General features: G+C 46.3%; 1 protein-coding gene across 1 annotated transcript; it reads right to left on the reverse strand.

Annotated features, from left to right (window-relative positions):
* Nucleotides 1–603: 603 nt before the first annotated feature.
* Nucleotides 604–1,732, reverse strand: LOC141470208 (thymosin beta-12-like). Its single transcript, XM_074156137.1, has 2 exons — nt 1,633–1,732; nt 604–641 (listed from the first exon to the last, which is right to left on the reverse strand). Exons 1-2 carry the CDS (start codon nt 1,730–1,732, stop codon nt 604–606), a joined length of 138 nt encoding a protein of 45 aa, XP_074012238.1.
* Between the last annotated feature and the right edge of the window lie 12,357 nt (nt 1,733–14,089).

A 14,089-nucleotide genomic window follows, 5' to 3' on the forward strand; every position in this document is an offset into this window, starting at 1 on the left:
CTCTTTGGAGCGAGATGGGGAAAGGAAAGGGAGTGAAGTTCCAGGCTGCTGCAAAGGCAGTCGGGGGATACCTGGGGGGGTCGGTGCCATCTGGGGCTCCAGGAGCCTGCAGGATAGAGGTGTTTGTGCTGATGGAGAGAGGCTGTGTTGGGCGGGGGACCTAGGGGTGCCTGGGGTAACTCCCCCCAACCTGGCCATGCTCTTTAGACACTCTGGCAATAGAAACAAAGCGAGAAGGATACTAGTAAGGGTTGCAGTGAAAACCCTATTTCTGCAAGGCTCAAAGACAGCTGATCAGAAGAAACCTGTTTATTGTGAGGTTCAGGAAAAACAATTTTTATGCAAATTGCTTTTTTTTTTGGCAAGTAATGGGGTTGATACAGAACTTGGAATTACAGTTTTAAGAATACAAACACAAATACATAGTATCTTGTTCAACAAACACAAAACAAACTTCTTTCCTGGGGAACATGAAATGAGCAAACGTTTGCTAAAATAAATGGGTAACAAACATGGGGGGGGGGGACAAAACAAAACAAAACAAGCCAGCTCAGAAGCCAAAACCCCACTGAAAAAGCAGCAGTCACATCTTCAATTTTATGCTCAGGCTGTACTTTCACTTTGCTTTTCCTGTTCGATAGCTGCCAGAAAAACAGAGGAAACAAAAACATCATCAATAAACATTATAATGATTCTGCAGGATACAGATTTCTCTGGTCATCCTTAAAGCCAGGGGATGGTCAGTCCCTACTTGTTTTCTTTGGCCACCCTGGAAATACCACCCCGTTCCCATGTCTCTGTAGCAAATAGGGTGCACTTTGTGATGTGCAAACCTCCTCCTGTATTTACAGCTTTAGCATTGGTAGGGATAATAAAACAAGGAAAAAACAGATATTTTATGATAAGGGACAGTGTGTCTCTATGGCTATTGGTACCGACCCATCCAAAGCGGTCAGTGTGAAGGAAGCCACTCACAATGTCTGGTCCAAATGCAGAGAGATGCCATTTTCACATCCCAGCTGAATGTGAGCCACAACCCTCATCGGGCTGCCTGTGTACAGGAGAAGACCCCACACAAGAAAAGCCCAGGGATGCTTTGCTAAGGAAGATGGCCTGTTAGATGAGGATGATGATGGGTTTCTCTTGCAGCCTTATTCCCAGAAAAGGTGTCTGGAGGTCTCCTGGCTAGGGCTGGCAGCAGGTACCAGTGGGGGGCAGCAGCTCATCTGCCTGATAACACCTTAAATCCAGAGCCCAGGCTCCTCCTGGGGGTGCTGCCAGGGGGGTGCAGGGGTTCTCCTGAGCATCTGTGCCTCCGAAGAGGCTGGTAACATGGTCATTATAAACAGTTTGATCCTGTTACCTGCAACCAGCAGAAAACCTGGTCTTGCTTTTAGCAGAAGCAAGAGCAATCCCATCAGAAAGTATTTTTCAGACAAAACACAGCATTGGTTATAACTACTTGTATCCTTGGAAGCCCAGCATAGAGTATGAGTCTTATTATTATCCCCAGTTAAAGTCAGGGATGAGTTTGAGCCTGTAATCCTATGATTAGCATTCATTTTGCATATGAACTGCAATACGGGTTGTGTCCTTGCTGCTCATAGTTCAAATAGCCTCATAAGCACTTACTTTCTTTAGTGGGCAGTGGATTTTTCTCTCTGGTTTCCGTCTTCTTCAGCTTGGTCTTGTCAAATGTTTCAATTTCTGCAAAATCTGGTTTGTCGGACATGATGGGTCCTGACAAAAAAAGGAAAAACACACATGTGGCTTCATTAGCTAGTGCTGTAATATTAGCTATCTGCAAAGCAGTTTACTGCTTGAAAGAAAAAATATGAAAATAACATAAAATGTTTATTCAAAAAAAAAAAAAAAAAACAAAACAAAACCACCCCACAAATCTAACACCTCAGTCTGGAACCTCTCCCTGAGGCTCGGCTCCTTCAGAGCAAAAGAGGAAAGGCATTAATAGAATGTTATTTAGATTGCTCAGATTAAATGTCTAAAAATCGTATTTTGCACATGGAAACAAGAATATCTCAGTAAAGAAAAGACAATGCATTAATTGCCAATAATCCACTGTGCCTCCTGACGTAAACCTCTATTTTTCAGAAATGCTGCTAACCAGAAAGTCTACGATAAACCTCAAATCCCATACAAACAAAGAACTTCAATTACGATTTTGTTTCAAGTAATAGGATTTGTCTTTAATTCTGAGCACCCTGTCCTGGGTGCATACGTACCCCCGTATCTGGATGAGCTGCTCTGGACACTTGTGCTTAACAATAGAGGACCGGTTCACCCAGCCCTTTGTTTGCTCTCGCACTCAATATCCCAGTCGCAGGCTCAATGGGGTTGATTATACTCTATTATAAGAGAAATCCACAAAGCACACCGGCATTCAACGCTTCACCTGTCAAAACTTCCCTAATCCAATTCCCGTTTTTAATAGAAATTCAAGTTAAAATCCAGCCTGGGCATTATTTCCCCTCATTTCAGTGGAGTTTCCCATCAAGGCAAGGTTCGGCCCGGAGATGGCTAATATAATTCTATTTTTTTCTTCCTGAAGACAATCAGATTTCCTTGCTCTCTGCACTGAGACAACAGAAGTAAATATTCACAGGCAAAAAAAAAAAAATTAAAAAATTGAAAAGCTACTAAAACCACATGGCATTACCGTCTGGCTGCTCTCTCCTCAGCTGCTTGGTGGCCGTCTGAGGCAGTGTGAGTTGAAAAAGGTCAGGGTAATCCCTCCTCTCCTCTCCTCCCCCCGCCCGAGCCCATCGCTATTAATATTGATTAGTTTAGTGCTGGGATTGCTCAGCGTTTAGGAAAAGGACAGATTGCTGCTGCAGAAAGTGCACAAGGGAGGGAAATGGGAAAACTGACATGGAGAACTGCCAATATACATATTTGGTTTTCTTTTTTTCTTTTCTCCTCCTTTACCGAGACAATAATATTTAAGTTTCTCTTCCTGACCTTCTTTTACCATGCTGAGGTTTGGAGTTGAGGCAAGGTTTGGAGTTCATTCAAGGGCTGGAGCTGTGGTTTGTGGGGAGTTTTCAGGTGAATTCAGTGAAGGGGACTGTCCCCCTCCTGCCCAGGCTGGCAGCAGCACGTGCTCGGGGTGCGGGAGGACCGTAAGCCCAACTGTGGGCCAATTGCTGCAATCCAGGGCCAAATCTGAGAGAAACATCGGCTTGAGCACCACACTGGTGTCCAGGAATGTGTCCTGAAAGAAAGAACAGTGAATCTTTTATTTGTTCCCATTTTGGTAGCTGCCAACCCACTTGCTGGCATCTTGTGTCTCCCTTGGCCTGATGACGTGTGGCTGTGCAAGTCAGACCAGGAAGTTGCCCGCGGCCACCTTGCTGCCTTCACTTGGCAAGAAGCCACATTTGCCCATCCTGCTTGCTTGGCCCTTCCCTGTACTCCCCCTTTCCCCATCACAGAATGGTTTGGGTGGGAAGGGACCTTTGGAGATCATCTAGTCCAACCCTCCCCTGCCAAAACAGAGTCACTCAGAGCAGGTTGGACAGGAACACATGGACCATGCTGGACTCACTCGTGGGGAACCTCTTCAGTGGCAGCAAAGGGAGAATGTGCTGGAGGTGCCAAGTGACGTAATTTCAGAAAACAACTTTAAAATGGCTTATAGCCCTTGTGTCTGTTTGCAAGACATATTTTATGGCACATAAAATGTGCCATACTACCTGTAAATACTACCTGTAGCCACATCCTAGAGCTGCTGCTCCCGAGGGCTGTGGACATCCCTGCGGCTGTGCCATGGCTCCAGTCTCACTTCCCTCTTTGCAGCACAAAAATATCCGGGAATCCTTTTTCAAGGCCTTTGGGTTTCTGAGGGAAGGGCTGTGAGCATCCTCCTAGATGCTGGCATGGGTTTCCTCTTCTGTAACTTTGGTTTTCTCCATCTGAATTACTTGTCTAGACTTCATGGCAATCAATAGGGAGGCAACTAATTTGGGATAAAATTAATTGTGCCCTAAGAGTATCCAGGTTTCTCTACTGACTATAGCGGGAGCCTGGACAACAAGCTCAGGGAGACAGAGATGTCTCCCTGCTGATGGAGAACCCTGTGAAGGTGCTGTGGATCTTTCTGTTGGCGTAACAGGCTTCGGTAGAGTGGGTTTGAGTCTGACGTGTGTGTGTGGAGAAAATGGTTTTAATGTGTTTATACATTTTAAGGACCTATTCTTTCAATGTGGGCTTAAATTAAAATAATGAAAACAAGTGCAGAAAAAAGGATTCTTTTTACTCATCAGCATTCATAAATAGTGGTTCCTTTCCACCCAGTGATTCTTTCCCTTATCCATCCCATTTTTCTGTGCCTTCAGAGAGCACAGGGGTTGCTGTGTCCCTTGGTATGCAGCAGTCTAAAAGCAGGTTTTCTCTGTGGCCATGTGTGCGGTGTTTGAGGTAAAGGAGAATGAAGTACCACAGAGATGGAAAAACCTGTGTAACGCTGCTCAGCTCCGAAGGGATGGTCTGGGTCCCACTGAGCTCAGCCCTGTGAAAACCTGGCTGTGCTGCTTCTGGACCTAAAATTGTCCTGGCACCAGTGTAGCTGCATTTGTTACGCTAAAAGCTCTGTGCAGACTGGCTTGGTTCCCTCTGCACCTGCACGGACTGTCCATGCAAAATCCACATGCGGACCAGTCAGATTTAGCACCAGGACTCAGTTCTCTTGCTCCCACCCCCTTACTTTTTTACTTTGTCAAAAGTACAAAGCTGTGTTCTTGACCGAAAACCCCTGGGAATAAGCACCCCCCTCGGTGATATTCGGTGTAAGCCATAGCTGAGATTTGGCACTGAACAGTCCAAGCGTCTCTTTAAAGAGAGAGCATCAACCTCTTCTTGTTAGGCTGGACACCAGATTCAGAAGATCAGAAAAGACTTCAAAATGCAATTTGAATGATTTGTGAATTCAGGCAGTTTGTGAGTTTAGTTTTTTAAATATAAGTCTGTTTTTACAAGTAACAATTAGAATTCTTATCATGAAGAGAGATTACAAGGGGAAAACCTCTAAAAATGTTAAACTGGCACAAATTCTCTCAGATGTAGAAAGCAAATGAAGTGTTGTCGTGGTTTGGGCTGGATTGGCCATAAGTGTTCAGGACAACGAAGCAGAAGAATCTCCCTTCTAGCTTTTTCGGTACAGTTACAGCCTTGGCCCCAGCATTCATGGCAGAGCTCAGACTTCCCTAAACATACTAAGATAGGGTGGGAACGCTTGTTTTTTCACCACCACCCTTTTACTTGCCCAATTTATTGGCAGACCCAGTATTAAAAACAGTTTGGGGTAAGTTGTTTGGGGTTTTAGGCTGAAGATGACCAGGCTTTTAATTGATATTACGTTGGGTTTCTGAGGAAGGTGCAACAGCGTTAGTCCATGTAGCATAATGATGAGAAATTACATGTTCTCACTCTGAAATCAATAGATACTTGTCTCCATAATGAGCACCTTGACCATTGCATGAAGTACCTGTCAAGTTTCTGCAGCTTGTAAGTTCGGTCCTGTAGCCAAACACAGCTCGTGTGGGATTCAAGCCTCATGTTTCCACTCTGTGCAGGATAGACAGACATATGTACTTCTCATGTGGAAAGTCTGGAGTTTGGCCTGAGGGCATTGCACAGTGTGTTGAGTCTGGTCACGGCAGGGAAAGATGGGCAGGCAATATTTTACTCAGATGCCTTCTACTTGCACTGAGAACAGATATATTCTTGCTGTATAAGCAGCAAAACAGTTAATTTGTCAGGTTTTTAATGGCAGGATTTCTGAGTCACCGCCTTCAGCAAGGGGAACACGGCATTTACCTGGCCTTGGGATGGCTGTGGCAGCAATGATCCACAACAGTCTCTGAGGTGCCCGGAGGCAGCTTGGATGATCCAGCACATAGAAGTGAGAAAAACCAGCAGAGCACACAAACTCTATGATCTTTACAGATCCTATCCACATAAAGCCGTATTGGTACTGCCATGTCTGAAAAGCTGCCTCAAATACAATGGAAGTGGCATTTTATTTCAATCTGCTGCCAAAGGATGAAGGGCTGAGTCAAACCTTCCAGGACTGACACCTCTGATACCCGTGAGTCACCCGCCACTGACAGCATTAAACCGTGCCTGGCAGCGCGAGCCACCGAGTGTCTGTCAGACACCCACAGAGAAACAGGGGAAAACAAATACTTGCTACCAGGATGCAGTAATAGGTGAGAGGAAATGTTTAAAGGCAGCTCAAGTGCAAAGGAAAATTCAGAGGGGAGTTGGAAGAGAGAGGGTGGGAGGTTTGGAGCCTGCTGCTGCTTGGCTTTTTCCTTTGGCTGTTGTCACTTGGAAGCAGCGAGCCCAGCCTGCGTGTGGCTGGGACATATATAAAAGGGCTATAGTCTTCACAAGCTGGGAAGATGCTGCGCTCATGTTTGGCACAAGAGGTGCTCTGGAAATGCCAAGTTTGATGGAGACTAGGTGGGCAACCGCAAGAAGAAGGGGTTTCTTTCTCCTTGTTGTAATAGTAGGAATCGGATCGCATCTATGTCTACACGGAGCTGAGGAGGGACAAAGCACCCGAAGGCGAGCAGCCGGTTAGAAGAACAGACGCTCAAGCAGATCAGTGTCTGTAGCTGAGCCAATAAGCTGACACAACTGATTTTATAATTGCATTAGTGCTGTCTCGAAATAACACACCCACTCAAATATAACAGTGATTTCATTTTCAAAATGTTGTGATATTTTTGATGCTAAAGGTAGGGGATTAATTTTTCAAGGTCAAAAGCTGGGCTGGAATCTGCAAGCACCCTAATTCCTCTAGGTCCTTATGAGCATTGAGTACCTTCCAGAAAGGTAGCAGGATTGGGTGTGTTATAAGCTATCCTTAAAAGGTTTCCCGTCCTTAGGGGAACAGAAAAAAAAAAAAAAAAAAAAGACTACAGTTACACTGAAAGGGTTTTCTTAGTTCTCTTTGTGCCTTTTGTTCCGTCTTGCTGCCAAAAAAAATATCCATGTTTGGGAACGGAGACAGGTTCCCAGGCTAAGAGACAATGAATCCTGGGGGCGTAAGGAAGGCAGCGATCTCTCTTCGGCAGAGTGTCTGCTGTAATGCTGCACTGCTAGTGTGTAAAAACTCGGTACTTGTCTCCTACTGTGTGTTTTATCATTACCTAAGATGTTTCATTTTCCTTATCGAGACTCTTGAGCCTTAAGGGTAGGTGTGTGCAGATGATGGGAGAGAGGAGAGACTGGTTGTAGATAGACCTTTTGCTTGGGCTATTTTTTCCAATCCCATGTTTTCCAAATAGCTCTGGGGTTTAGACAGTCTATACTAGGAGTCCCCTTGCAGCAAAGAGCAAAAAGAGAAAACATAAGCTAGTGGGAGTGGAACTTTCCCCTCTCCCTCTTTTGTGATCTTCTAAAACTCGGTATGGGGATGAATTTTTAAAAGTTTAACCAGATGGAGATGGAGATTCTTGCAACAGAACTTTCTCGAGAACTGAACCAAAATTGTATCTTCCAGCATAAAGTACTTGGCTTTGGCCTGGCCTTTCCTAGCAAAATGCAGTGACATGTGCGTGCACTATTTAAGGGAAAAAAACTTAATACAAAACGTCCATGCACACGCTTCTCTCCCAAAGATAGGGTGGGGAAAGAAGCATGTGATGTATTAGTCACATTAGCTAATATGCTATAGAGCACATGACAGTTTGTGATGAATATACTAGAAACACTAGCTTAGCATGACTTCCAATCTTTACTAACGGTCCTTTTTTTATCTCTCCTCTCTGCCTCTGGACAGGAGTGTCTCTTGTAGGGAACAGCTCTTAGGGAGAGTAAGACAGGAAGTCTTACTGGTGAGCACTGGGAGTGTGCTCGAACGTGCCTCTCCTCGGAGCAGCTGCTGCTCTGGAATTAAACAATCCAATTTTTCACTCTCTTTGCTTTAAACAAAAGAAACATCACTATTCCTTATGAAGATTAAATTGTGGTGCTCAATGTGCAGCAAACAGATAACCAACATAATTCAAGATAATCGAAGATGATAATAAAATCCAGAGATCTACTAACTTGATGTTAACTTCAGATTTTCTTTTTGTCCAGCAGAAGGAGGACAAGAGGTGGGTCTGTCATTCCAATCCACGTTGTGCTGGAGTAGATAAGGAAGGGTGGTGTCCTTGACTTCTGGGACACAGGGCTGTGGGTGTAGTTTTGATGGGTGCCTAACCAGCACTTCTCTTTGTGTTGCCAAATCATTCCACTTTCAATAGCCTGGGACCTCTTGGTGGTTTAAGTAGGTTTTATGTTTTGGGGAAAAGAACATAAACCCTGAATTTTTTCAGCTGCTTAAGGAAATGAGGCTGCTGAAGCAGAGGAACAGACTAGGCAGCCAAGTACCTTCTCTAGCTGATTTCAGTGAGCAATTTCCAGGATAAAACCTTGTATTTCTACTTGAAGGGATTCATACATCATCTTTCCAAAAATCCTTTTCCAACTTTATAAGCTTGTTATACGAGTAAGCCAAACACATAGGTATTACATACTGCGTATAAGGTCAACAAGTATGTAGGAGAGTGGTAGTCAGCAAGTTCCACATCTGTTGACTTCTGTCTGTTCAACTGAAAGCTGCAAGTATGTTTTGTTAAATGCTGGTTTTCTTTTCTAAAATGTAACAAAAAAAAAAAAAGACAACTATTTTCCTCTCACAGCATCTGAAGTAAACAGCTATCTCTTCAGAACCTCACTTAACTAGAACGTTTTCAATGACTGCTTTTATGGCTTTTTTTTTTCTTGCAAATGTATAATAAGTGCAGAAATCAGTTGCAGCCTTTTTAAGGCTATATCTTCATAACAGGGCTAACCTGAGCTCTGTACGCTCAAAGTGACTCTTCCGGAGTTGGTGTACTTTGAGTGTGAGTGACCACACCATGAAATAACATGGGAGCAGCACAGAGTGATTGTATTGGCCGCAGACAAATTGTGCGAACTGGAGCTGTAGCCTTTCCTCAGCTCAAGGCAGAAGCCCCACAGCAGCTCAAGTATAAATCCTTGTGAGCGCAGGAATTCAAAAGGGATGGGGACATTCAAGTTCTAATTCAAGTTAATGTTTTGGTAGAAACTAGCTTTAGGGCATGAGTTCATGGTCTGTCTGTGGTCCAAACTGGTGAATACAGAGAAAACCAAATAGGAAGTGAAAAATGAAAGTGTGAAATATTGTAATTTTTGCTTGTCTGATGCATACATTGAATGATTTTTCTCTTTGGATGAATACTAGCTTGCATAAAATTCAAATAACTCAGCTGTCTACAGATGGGGGGGGGAGTGTGGGAAGAGGAACAGAAGGAAGGAAATGGAACTGAGAAGATTGAATTAACCTTTCAATGTCTTGAATTTCAAGAAGGGAAGAATTATCTCCTGTTAAGTCTGCAACCATGCAATTAAAATGTGAACAAGCCTTAAAAGCTACATTTGCCCCATATTCCTAGATCTCTACTTTAAAGGCAGATCTTCCAAACCCAAGATTCAGATCCAAAAAGTATTCAAAGGAAGGAAAAAAAAATCTTATGCTGTAAATGTTTATTTAATCACAGAACTCTGGTAGAAAAATGAGTAAAAATGTCTGACATTTACGTAGAACATGTGCCTTTGATATTGAATTCAGTTTAAGAAAAATCCCTACATATGTGTCTAGTAATGGCAGACAGTCTTTGAAAAGATGAATGGTTTTCTCTGTGTTGGAGTTTCTGTTTCTATAAAACAGGTTCTTTCACCTGTTTGCTTGAGAGTTGTGAAGGTTCATCTGTTAATACAGGGCAAAGCTTTAAAAATGGACTTTGATTCTTAGGTGCCCTTTTGGACACGGTGAGTCAGAACTGGATTATTGCTGATTTGAGAACTGCCATGGAGAATTACTGGTGTCCAATGTGGCCAAGTGTCTTGTGCTGGGGATTCTGAAACGAAATGTCTGATGAAAGATTTTATAATGGTGGAAATAATGAACAAAGCAAAGACTCAGTTTGGGGACATGTTTCTGTTTCTGGAAGAAATATGCAGGAAACAAAACTATTTTGCAGAGTAACCAGCTGGAAAGTGTTACCGTTTTTAATTCTTCTTTGGTGTTGAAAGGATTCATGTTTGTCAATATTTTTGCAAGGTATCAATAGGATCCGTTCAAGACAAAAATTGAGCAATTCCAAGTCCAGAAAAGTATACCAAATAATTTGTTTGTAGGTGGACAATTAAACCAAACAGCAAATACTTTGCTGACAAGTGGGTAATTTCCCCCCCCAAGTCAAAGTTTTTGGCATATAACATGCAGATACTACAGCAGACAGTGTCTTGCATCAGATTTCCATCTCTCTCTAGTAAGATAATGACACAGCATGAAGGTAAGGAATTGTATGACAGGCTATTAACCTTCAAAAGACTGGATGGCATTGCAAAATTGATTTAAATTCTGGAGTATTCTAGCTCAGTTTGTGCGAAGCCTTGTACAACACTGAGCACAGTTGGGATAAGGCTATTTTCTTTCATTTGCTTCAGTTTCTGATAAGGAGTAATGCAGGGCTGTTGCTGGAACTAGACTTAATTGGAAACTAAAGTATTCAGAGAATATTTATTCCAAAGTCATACTAGGTCAGGACAGACATTGCGGACCCAGGAAGGAAATATGGCTTCAGCTCTTCTGTGACTTATACTGGTAATAATGGCTGCTGCTCATGAATAGCTCTTCCTGAAAACACTATTATGCTAGTAACCATTTCAGATCTACTGAGTTACTTTGTGAGCACCTAACAGCAGAATTTCTGCAAAATTTTTAGGCTGAGCAACTTAGCTGGACTTGTAAGATAACACACTGAGCTACAGAAAAGGCTCACCCTTTGTGGTGAGGCCCTGGATGTGGATTTACTGGTGAGACAGGGATGCCATGATACTTTCAGTCTTTGGTCCAAGGAGCCAGATGCTGATGGGGCGCATCTGCCAAGCTCCTGGAGCTGCACGGCAGCTGGGGAATGGGCCCTTCTCCTCGTGAGCAGCCCCAAGCTGCGGCCTCATCACTGTGCAAGGCAGTGCATTGTCACACGTCCCGACATGCGGGTGACAGTCCTGTGTCAGGCGATGGGCCAGCAGCCACGCTTGTGCTGGGGCTGCTCTGTGTGGGTCAATGAGCCTGTGCGAGTTCCACGCTGTCTTGTTTAGACTGCTGAAACCGGGCTGGGTGTCTGAGCTGTGCGATGGTCTGCCTGCCATGTAAGTGGGAGAATTACAAAATGCTACCATAAAATCTGAGCTGCGCCCCAAGATAGTGGAAAATGGATGGGGACAGCTACCACATTACTCCATCAGAATTTTTAGCAGTGATCCGAGAAGCAGATGCCTTCAATAGGTGTATTTTGAGGGTGTAACCACACAGCTGCTCAGTAAGGTGTTGTCTTCCTTCCCTCTGTATTTACTATCTCGGAAAAAGTGGCTAAAGCACCAGGACTCCCAGGTTCTCCTCAACCTTTCAGAAACAGGCAGCGAGAACACAAAGTGAGCAGAAAAGACTAAAGTGGCAGCCCGGGACTGCATATGTCTGCCCCCTGCGAGGAACGCTGGAAGCGTTTGGAAGGAGGTAGGATAAGCTGGCACGAAACGGTGCACTCGGAGCCAGTTCAGAGGAGGGAAGACACTGTCTTGGACCCAAAACCACAGAACAGGTGCTGTGCAGCGCCTGCCTACCTGCCTGCCTCTGCTGTCTGTCTCCTCTCGCCGCGTGTGTTTTTCTGTGTCAGGTTTCTTGCATTTTTTTTCCTGTCAACTGGCCAACGTATCTGCTGAAGAGCCAGCTGGAGTCCGCGCTCTCCCATGTTTCATCAACAAAATTGCCAGCTTGTTCTGATTCAGTGTCTTTATTGTTGTTGATGAGGCTAAATGAATCAGAAAGAACACAGCTATGTATACAAAATACAAATTCGGAAACCTCATCCTGATGCAAGGAAATTTTATTAGCTGTTCAAGTGGAGAAATCTGCTGTGGAAGCAGATCGACTGCAAATACAGACCTCTGGAGAGGTCGTTTCCCCTGACCCTGCACATTTTATTGGTTTTGAAGGGCACCTCCCAATCATACCAAATCTTCTAGCGGGGAAAATATAGTTTTAGATATTATTAAAACCAGGCTAATCTTCTGTGGGATTGTGACTCTCTCTTCTTCGGATTCTAAATGTAAAACCTTTTAATGAGTCTTATAAATGTATCTCTAGATTAAATTTAGAATCTGTGCTGGAAAACCTGAAACAAAACCCTCCCAGCTATTGGCAATACAAATTTCAATTAATCCCATCGTACTTCTATCATTTCCCCCCCCCCCCTTTCATATACTCTTTGTCAGTTTTTCACGGGAAGAAAAGCTTTTCCCGAGATGATTTTTTACTAACTAAATCCAAATTTCCTTCAATGCTTTATTAAACCCACCACCTAGGGCTGCTGGCACGGCGTGACAGAAAAAGCTGTTGTAGTTTCAACGTGGCATGTGGGAACCACAGACTGTCAGGCACGGCGTTTAACACTTCTGCTGTGAACTCCCATCTCCTCACTAACTTATGCTAACTTACTTCCAGGGTGCTAAATTTTGTGTTTCCAAATGCATTAGCTCTTTGTCAAAGGGCACTTCGTTACTTCTGGCGCGCTCGCACTCGGGAAATGTTTGGGGGTGATGGCTCTTCACGCTTTTTCCTGCAAATTTCCAGGATTATATTTTAATATGGTTGTGGAGGAATGCAAAGCTGTGGTGGAGCAGAAGCCTGGGTGGTGAGGCCAAGGGCCGTGGTCATGCTCTGGGCAGCCCTGAGCCCACACAGGCTGAGGCAGGCGGATGGCTGAGTCACTGTAAGGTTAGGAAAATGAGAAAAATATAATTAACCCTTGGGTTATTTCTCGTTGTTCCCGGGTGCGGGTGTGGTGGTGGTTGGAGGGCACCGGGCAGCCCGAGGCTATAACGGACGGTGGCCCGGGCAGCCCGGGGCTATAACGGACGGTAGCCCCACCGGGCCGGGGCTGGCCGGGCCAGCCTGCCAAGCAAACCCCGGTGGCCAGACCCCGTTTCCTCGGGCTGCTCCTCACTCCCGGGGCCTGCGGGAGCTGCCGTCGCCTCCCGGCCGCCCTGAGGGCTCCGCCGCCGGCTCCCCCCAGCGCCGCCCCGCCCTGCAGCACGTGACCCCGGGGAGGGGAGGAGGAGGGGGGGGGCGCGCGCGCTGCACCTGTCAGTCAGCGCGTCACTTCCGCCAGTTGCCGCCGCTACCGTTGAGGGACACCCCCCCCCCCCCCACCCACCCCGCACCGGCTGGGCCAGGCGCTGCTGGAGCGACGGAGCGGCTGTGGGGACGGACGGCGGCCGGGGCGGCAGCGCGGCGACGGCGGCGGCCCAGGGAGGAGGAGGAGGCGGCCGGCGAGGAGAAGCGGAGCGGCGAGGAGAGGCCCGCGCTCGGCCCGCGGGGTAGGAAGAGGCGGAGGAACCTGCTGCTGCTGGTGCTGAGGGCGGCGGGGAGGGCGAGTCACCCGGCAACGGTGAGGGGCTGCGGGGCGCATGCGCGGCGTGCGGGGGTCGCCCCTCAGCCGCGGGGGCGGCGGGCTGCGGCCCGGGCCGGGCTCCTTTCCCCCTTCGGAGGCGGGTTGCGGGGCGGCGGGTCGGGCTTGAGGAACGTTCTTGGGAGCAGCGCCGATAAGGGGAGCGGGAACTTCCTCCTCTGGGCAAGGGGAGGCGGCGGAGCCGGGGGCTGGCGCGGTGCAGAAGTTGCTAGAGGCTCCCGGAGGGAGCTGTCAAGCGGCGCGTTCCTTTCCCAGGTTGCACTTGTGTCGGTGGGACCTTCCCGGCAGCCCTGACAGCCCGCAGGGGTTTCTTGGCTCTGCCAGCCCAGTTGTCTGCCGAGCCTGTTTCCCTCCTCCCACGGTGGATCGGCTTTATCCCCCCCTGCGATGGGGACTTGGCAGGCTGACAGCGTTAGCCTAGCAGCTCTCTGCCAGCAAAGTTGGTTCCAGAAGTTAAAAGAAAGGTAGTCGCTAAATCTTCCGCGAGTACGAAGGCAGTGCTGGCATTAAGAACG

This window comes from Numenius arquata, chromosome 11 (assembly GCF_964106895.1).
Source record: "Numenius arquata chromosome 11, bNumArq3.hap1.1, whole genome shotgun sequence".
Classification (NCBI taxonomy): Eukaryota; Metazoa; Chordata; class Aves; order Charadriiformes; family Scolopacidae; genus Numenius; species Numenius arquata.